This window comes from Triticum aestivum, chromosome 3D (genome assembly GCF_018294505.1).
Source record: "Triticum aestivum cultivar Chinese Spring chromosome 3D, IWGSC CS RefSeq v2.1, whole genome shotgun sequence".
Classification (NCBI taxonomy): domain Eukaryota; kingdom Viridiplantae; phylum Streptophyta; class Magnoliopsida; order Poales; family Poaceae; genus Triticum; species Triticum aestivum.
Genome location: NC_057802.1, coordinates 14137690 through 14146086, shown reverse-complemented (window position 1 = coordinate 14146086; position 8397 = coordinate 14137690). Strand labels below are relative to the sequence as shown.

General features: G+C 49.2%; 1 protein-coding gene and 1 long non-coding RNA gene across 2 annotated transcripts; one reads left to right on the top strand and one right to left on the bottom strand.

The window, feature by feature from the left end:
- Positions 1-1819: 1819 nt before the first annotated feature.
- LOC123073788 (uncharacterized) lies at positions 1820-2692 on the bottom strand. The gene has a single exon (XM_044496823.1). It carries the CDS (start codon positions 2584-2586, stop codon positions 2086-2088), a length of 501 nt encoding a protein of 166 aa, XP_044352758.1. The 5' UTR covers positions 2587-2692; the 3' UTR covers positions 1820-2085.
- Positions 2693-3926: 1234 nt separating this feature from the next.
- Positions 3927-7241, top strand: LOC123073787 (uncharacterized). The gene is made up of 3 exons (XR_006435741.1): positions 3927-4140; positions 5908-6066; positions 6148-7241. It is a non-coding gene; the product is annotated as an uncharacterized lncRNA (long non-coding RNA).
- Positions 7242-8397: the final 1156 nt, after the last annotated feature.

Genomic DNA, 8397 nt, shown 5'->3' with positions numbered 1-8397 from the left:
TTGCTATGGCTGTGGCTGTCGCAAAAGGCTAAACTGCACGCGCTAACCGGCAACCGCCGCCCCCCCCCCCCCCCCCCCCCCCCCCCCCCATACACACACTCCGCGTCGTCGGCCACCGGATTCCTCGTTGATTCCGGCAGGCATACACACACTCGCTTCCCTGATCTATCAATTCCGGCGGTCCTTCGCTAGGGTTCGTGCGCCAATGGGCTCTTGCTACGCTGCGTCAAGGAGATGCCGCCACGATGGCTACGCGGTATCTTGGAGGTACGACTGGAGGACGAATTTGATGGGTACCGTGCCATCTCTGCCACGATGGCTACGCGGTCATCTGCACTTGCTGCGTATCTCTGCTGAATGCATGTTGCCATAGTTGGGAATAGTTCGACTGATGCTATATCTATATGTAACAATATGTTGGACCTTCGTGCGATTAATATCCCGCCACACCGCCCGGCTTGCTCCAACGACATCAGCTTTTTCCTTAAGGAAAACAATTGCCAAAAGGACGGTGAAAAACAGGGCGATTAATCAATGCCTACTCCGTGCACTGCCATTCGCGCTTCGGATGGAAGCAAAGGTTGCTGCTAATGCAGTGCGGTCGATGGGGACAGCTCAGCGCGCCCGGCTCCGGATCCCAGATTTAGAACCGCAATTAGGGGAGGATTTGGTAGGGAATTCGTCATTAGTGGGTGTTGTTTACGACTGGGAGGCGGGTGGAGGGGGAGTGCTCGCCTTGCTGCCAGGTGGGGCCATTGACTCCACACTTTAGCTGTTGGCGGGTAAGGTTAGCATAGCAGGAGGGTGATGGCTTCGCGGGCCGACCCCAAACCAAGTATGTGGCTTGGTTGGGGCCTTCAGCTTTAGATGTTAGGCCTTCGTACGATCCGGCGGAGGGGTGATCACGAAGACGAATTTGATGGGTACCGTGCGCACGCAAAGACGTCTTCCCCGTGATGGTCTACTGCAAAAAATGAGGAGTGGTAGTTTGATGACGTATCATAGTAAAATGTTTAATTATCTATTGTAATGTCGTTTTGATGTTTAATGGTAAATGTTTTGTATTTGAGTTTGAAATTTAGATGTATGGAATGAATCATGCTTGAGTTTTATATTTTTTGGCACCACTTTTACATCATGTGTTAAAGCAGCAAGAGCCGGATGCCCAAAAACCATCTCTCCCCTACCCTAAAAATGTTTTCTCCATCACCAAGTTTTTCATCATCTTTGGTTCGTAGGATAGAAAAATCACTGGTAGTGAGATAGACACTTGTTGTAGGAAAGAGATGTCGCTTGGTTTATTGGATTTTCTTTTGCATTATGTCCGGGCTAATGTTTTGCTCTTTGACATGTGATGAAAGACATGAATCCATTGTACAAATTAAAGGGCTTTATACAATTTTTTAGTAGAAAACTTCTGGTTCATGTTAACAGAGAAAAGCAAGGCGATTCAGCCACATTTTGCTGACACGGGAACGCACCGTGGTTCACGAAAACAGAGTTACAGAAACGACGCGACTGTGACAGTTGCCGACATGGGAACGCACTCCAGTACTCCACCTCCGGCTCCAGAAATTCAGGAGTTGCTCTTCCTTTCTTTTCCGCGCCGTTCTAGCATCGTTTGCGCGCGAAAACCCGGCGCGCTAGCCCGCCCAAATTTCGTCCCGCTCCATTGAAACGATGAAACCAACTGTACAGTACAGTTTGCCACCCTCAGGAGCCCTAGTTAACCCCAGCAACAACTCTGGCGACGAGCCGCATTGCTTGAAGAACGCACATGAGAATGAGCCGAAAAATCAAGACGCAGGGCACAAGAAGAGGGCACGTGAAACTGCATCGCCGTCGAAATTTTTCTTTGTTCTTTGCTTGCATAACAAGGCGTTAAAACTAGCTTCGCTCACTCGCCTAAACTGGGATTAGTAGTAGATGGTAACCTCATAGATTAGTCCGTTCCCCTGTTCCTGTACCGCAAAAGCACTACTGCTGCTGGTAGCACAAATCTATGAGATGGTAACCTCATAGATTAGTAGTAGTTTCTCTCTCCAAGTGGTGGAATGCCGCCCGCATTTTGCGTCCGTCGCTTCTTCACTTGGCGGCGTAGCTGGGGATCTCGTAGATCTGGTGGATCCGCCAGATGTCGTCGTCGAAGGGCTCGGCGGCGGCGGGGCCGACGCCGCTGCCGACGGACAGGAAGTCCTCCTCCACGAACGGGAACCACCCCAGCAGCTTCTCCTCCTCCACCCCGAACGTCCACCACGGCGACCCGTCCATCTCGTCCCACTCCGCCGGCAGGCCGCACGCCACATCCCCTCCTCCTCCCGCGCCGACGCAGACGTCGGGGACGACCGGCGCCGTCTCCGCTGCGGGGGACGCTGCGGCGACGGAGGCAGCAGCGGCTGCCGTCGCGGTCACCGCAGCGGCCTCGCGAGCCGCGGCGGTCTTCTTGCCACCCGCCGTCGCCGCCTTGGGCTGCCGGGGCTGCTTCGCGCGGCGCTGCGGCTTCGGGGTGGGGTTGCTCCCGGCGGCCGCGGGGTCCTGCGGCTCCGGGTCCTGGGCCTTGGGGTTCTGCGCCCTGGTCCGCTTCATGTCGCCGCCGGCCACTTGCTCTGCTTCTTGCGAGCAAGCTCTGCTGCGAGGGGAGAGTGAGAGCGCTGGGGGAGTGTGGGGGTGGGGGCTAGGGTGATACGATGGTGCTTGGGCTTTGCGGCCCTTTTGTACTCGTAGGGCGGGGTGGGGGTCGGGTCCGGGTCGCCTTTTTGGCGGTGCGGCGAGCCACTTGATCGGCACCGGTTCGGTTCAGCGGTGGGCTGAGCCTGGTCGCAGCTTGCACGCCGTCGCCGCCGAAACACATGCGGCTGCCGCCAGCCGCCTTCAGCGCTGGCTGCGTGCGTACGCTGCACCGGGTCCGTCGACCTGACCCCGTGACGGCTACTCTTGTGGATGTGCATGCAACGCAACTGGGCCTGGCCACGTCGCTGTTCTTCCTGGCCTTCCGGTCCGGTCGACAAGGCGACGCAGCGATGGCAATGGTAAATCGCGGTCCGTGCGTTTCGTGACAAATTCACCCTTTTGCTTGTGTACTAATTGTTGCACGTACGCACAGACGGAGATCGCCTCCGTGTTGCACGACATGCGCGTCGCGCTGATCCCGTCGCGGCTCACGTGGAGGCCGGGAAGGTGAGCGCCGAGGGCGGCGTGCATGTGCAGACCGCATGCCGACACCGTGAAGCGTAGTTCAGAGATTCGCTCGTGTATGTAACGTCCAACAATGCATGCATGCTGCTAGAAGCTGCAAGTGCACAAGTTCCACCGGTTTTCTATCATCATCTCGTAATTAAAATATCTAACTCGATAATACAGTACTTGTTCGTACGTACGTGTACTGAGCCGGTGGAGTGGTTGCGGCACGTACCACCGGTCGTATCTCGGCATTAAAGCGATCGACGAGGGGCTAGTACTCCTACCACTTCACTTTAAGGGGCCGACATGACGCTGCCCGTATGTCGGCAGTCCGAGAATACAGCAACTGACCGATGGATTGCGAGACGTGGGGCTCGCTCAACTTGGCTGCTGCAACAAGTGGGCGGTGGCCTGTATTTTTATGGCGTCGCGTCAGGACCGGGCGTGATCGGTCGACGACGACGCCACACTGTCCCAAGAAGATCCGGGACGACAGCCGAGGCCGGGATTTTGTCGTTGCTTCGATCCTCCTGTTATGCTCTGGCATGGCGCGCAACTTGGGCGGTCCCGGACGCTGCTGGCCTGGTCGGCCCCGATGTGCCTGCCTGCTGCGCCGGGGTGGTGGGCATGCGTCTGCGTCGCGTGCGCTGGGCCGCTCGCTCCATCGGGCGGTCCGGAGCTGTCCGGGTGAGCGAGCGATGCACGGAAGAATCAACGAGGCAGATATCATCATCGCCCGCCCCGTTCCCGGCCCAACGCGTGCCGCCTTTTTGCAACCCATGATTGTAGCCAAGTATCCCTCGCCGTCTCCGGCGATCAGCGCTACCTAGCGAGCGGTGCACGGAAGAATCAACGGGATATCATCATCGTCCCGTCCCCGGCGTGAAGGACCTGGCTATGAGGAATATCTATCACCGTCTCCGGTTGGAATAAGGAATATCTATCACCGCCGGCGATGAGGTGCTGCCTTACTTATATTTGGTGCATTTGTGTTCGCCGTGAGCCGGTCGAGTATCGGGTGTTTTCCGCAAACTGTCAGCCTATCATAGTTAAAAAGTCACACGTGCGTTGTGTTTGAGCATCTTCAACAACAGCCCTATAAAAACACAAAAAAGTGCTTTGAGTAAAATTTAAGGCATCACAAAGTGTTTTCGAAGGCTCGGAAAATGTTCACTGAAATCACGCTGGCGGCGGCCGGAAAATGTTCACTGAAATCACGCTGGCGGCGGCCGGGGGGAGGCGGGATGCAGCGGCTAAAACTTTCAAGACGTGTTTTGTTGTTTGCATTAGGCCCAACCAGCCCCGCACGGGAAGAATATGGCATGTTTGATTGCCCGCATACAATGTTCTGCCAGCATCGCACAATGTTTAAATCATCTCTGGACCTGTCTCGCTAGAAACGCTTAGATCTTCAGTTTCCAACGAGTCAGGCCGAGCTGAGCCACGTCGAGCGCACAAGGGTGGGCTCCTTGCAGGAGAAGAGGCTGGAGCGATATGAGCACATATGCAGCGTGTACGTGTTATCTTCTTCTACCTCCACTAAGCTCCTCCCTAATCTCCTTTCTTCCTTGTCCCTTTTAATCTACAACAGTGCTTCAATTCAAGATAAGCTCTAATGAAAAAGATGCACATCGATGTTACGTTTTTATTTTTATGATCGGTTCCTAGTTTCGCCGACCATAAATGCTTAATTTGGTGGTCACGTTTGGAGTTATTTTGAACTATTTTTTTCAAACTCATCGCGCACGATGGACCGTTCAAAATTTCCTTTGACCAGTAGCCTAATCTCGTAGTTTCACATGACATTTGTGTTGCACGTTTTCTGTTTTGACGATCGTAAACGAGAGGATTTACACATTCCTCATGATTGTACATATGCATATGTGTGGTGTGATAAGACACTGTTTAATCATTCCTCTAGGCCGGCGGGGTTTCTCTCGATCTTCTCTCTCGCGTCTTGCTGTAGTGGCATCATCGTAGCCGTCGTTCGTCTCGGCCTTCTCTCCATGATCCTACTGCACTGACGCTGCCATGGTCAGCACATTGTATTTCTTCTCCTCTGTCCTCTGCCTCATAGCCCTCCTATTCGTCCCTCTCAACATCGGTGTTGTTCCTCTTGACCTCCTTGCCCGCGTCCTACTACACTGGAATCGTTTCCGACGCCGGTCATCTCGCCCTTCTCTCTATCGTCCTACTACACTAACGCTGCCATGGCGCGAGCACTGCATTTTTCCTCCTCTGTCCTCTATCTCTGTGCGGACTTTCTCTACGGCGAGTAGGCTAGCAACTAGTTCGCCACGCCGCCGACGGGGTCGCTCGCTCACAGACTCCGTGCTCGTCGTGTCGGATGCGGCGCCATGATCACCGTCCACCATAGTCGTCATGGTCTGACACTCACTGCGTTTCTCCTCCCCCGTCCTCTGCCTAAACACTCCTCTGCACGGACTTTCTCAGCAGCGGCGGCGCTAGTAACTAGTTCGCCACGCCGCCGCCAGGAACACTCGCCCGAGACTCCGTGTGTGTCGTGTCGTTCCTAATATCAAATTGCATTTTTTTTCGCGAATCCACTCTTTTAGTCGTCATCTATCAATGCAAACATCTCCTGTAATTGGTTTGTGAAGATGGCAGTATATTTTCCATACATATTGCTAGTTTATACTCCTGATATTGTACATTCTGAAGTTACAACTTAAATTGTTTTTTTAACCCTCTTCACTTAATATTAAGATTTTCAGAAAGGACTTGAAATGGTGCCCTATGTTTGCCAAGCTAAAAACTGTGTTGCTCAATGACTAGTGTGTGGCTGCTAACTTCACTGGAGAAGTTTAGTTTCTTCAGCACTCGCCAATTATAGAGAGGCTAACCCTTCATCTTTGTGATGGCTTGGTATGTGTACCAACTAATCAACTAAACAATTGAAGGTACCATGTACAGATTTTTCATTTCAGTATTTTTTTTTTGCCACAGGATTCTGAGATTAAATCAAGTGAAAGCTACAACCCAATGGAATATTTCTCGGTGTCGAAGCATCTCAAGGAAGTAGAAATCTATTGTTGCAAGGAAGATGAAAGGATTTCTCAAATTTTGGAGATCCTTCGTACTCATGGAGTAACTCCCGCACAAATTAACATCGAACGTGGTTTTAGGTCTTCTTCCTGTAAGTATGTTTTACTACAATGCACTATTGTTTGTGTAGTCTGCTTGCGTCAGTAAAAAAAAGAAATTTAGACAGGCAAACTTTGAAATATGTTTTATTTTTTAAAACTAGACATTGAAATATTTGGTAATTTATAAATGAAAAAGCGGGAATTATATTATTAAATGAAGAATGTCTATTAAAATTTCTACAATTCTTCAATAAAGGCCAATATATTAATATCAGGTACACCCAACATCTGCAACAATATCCTGTCTACATATTTTACTAAAAATGCGATCTGGCCAAAGTGGGTGAAAAATGTAAAACAACCAAATAAACAGTGTGAGGTATTATTCACTATTTAGTTCCTTTGAGGGGCTAGGCGTATGGTTCATTTAAGAGCTCATTCTTCCAGTATCTGCATAGTGAGATCAAGTTGTATGTCGGTCTAATCTTCCAAAACAATTTCTTCTGCACTTTTTGCTGCACTTCAATGCCGCTGGCTATTCGATCGTACCTTCTCATGTTTTAATCTGCACTTTGATGTATTCATTGTGTCTTCTATATGATTACACATGCTTCAGTTTCGAGCAGAGGAAGTAGATCAGATGGTCTATTGTTCCTGGTTATTCCAACTTCCATGTCCCTGAATTAATCTTGGCAGCATGGGGTTGCGATGTTTTGTCATTTTCGATCTTGTGCCTGCCACCGTTCCATTCATATGAAAGATGAACTGCTGTCGATATGCAATTTCAGTAGGTTCAGATGTCGCTCTAGTTGTGTTGCACTTCTGCGATTCCCTGAACTCAGTGTCAGGCCACAGCTACTATACCTTTTAAAGGCCTATGATCAATTTATGTTTCTGCAACCTGAATTATGTGACTTATGTAATATAGTACCTGCTTTGTTATATCGACCATATTTCATGATGCTTGGAAGACTGTTGATTAATTGGTTGTTTTTGTTCACATGTTTGGTTCTGATTGTGTTCGATGGATTGCATGATAGCTGAATGAGATCGATGTATGCCAAGCTATTTAAGTAGTTCCATACTTCGATTTGTGGCCATTACAATAAATACAAGGAACAATGAGGCTACTCCATTTCTTGTTAACAAACGATCAATACATGCGAGCTGCTGGTAGTGGCTTGCTTTTGGTATAACAACTGCTATGTTGCAACTCGGCTGGCTTTCTGGGTTGGCTGAGCATATCACATAACAGAATTACTCCTTTTCCTGGGATAGAAATCAATGTAGCAAAAAGATGAGAAAATAAGTAATTGAAAGATAAAACATTTTGATTTCTTGAGAAGGAACTATTGTGATTAAAACATTTTGGATTATTATTCTATTGCTGCAAACTAATGGAAGTTGCACTAGTAGAAAAAGGACCTAATGTGAGACACACACATTAGTCCCGGTTTGATTTTGGCCCGGCACGGCTATGCATTAATGCCGGTTCGTGTTGAACCTTTAGTACCGGTTCGTGCCACGAACCGGTAATAAAGGGTTGGTGGCAGGCTGGCGTGAGGCCGGGGCCCTACGATCACCTTTAGTACCGGTTCGTGGCACAAACCAGTACTAAAGGGCTAACCTTTAGTACCAGTAACCAGTACTAAAGGGCTAACCTTTAGTACCAGTTCGTGCCATGAACCGGGACTAAAGGGGTCTGACCTATAGTCCCGGTTGGAGACACAAACCGGGACTATAGGGCAATTTTCAAACTATGGCCATTTCAGTTTTGAAAAAATAAAAAAAAATGATAAAAACTTCAAAAAATAAAATCCTTCGAGGGGTAGCTATATTACTACATCTACTAGTTAGGAAAATTTGAGAACTTCAATTTGGACATGTTTTGCAAAAAGTGTAGGGAAAATGTAAAACGGCTATAACTTTTGCATACGATGTCAGAGAAAAACGTATAATATATCAAAAAATTCAGCACGAGAATCCGCATATGATTTTGACGGCCTACGGACTGTTTGAAATTTTTTAGAATCCTCAAATTCCAAAAGGAAAAAAAGATATGCTCAAATTTCAGTTTTTTTGGTTAAATCTGGTCAAACTATGGTCAAAC

Coding starts and splice junctions, on each gene's coding strand:
- LOC123073788 (XM_044496823.1), bottom strand. CDS start 2,586: ATGAAGCGGACCAGGGCGCAGAACCCCAAGGCCCAGGACCCGGAGCCG.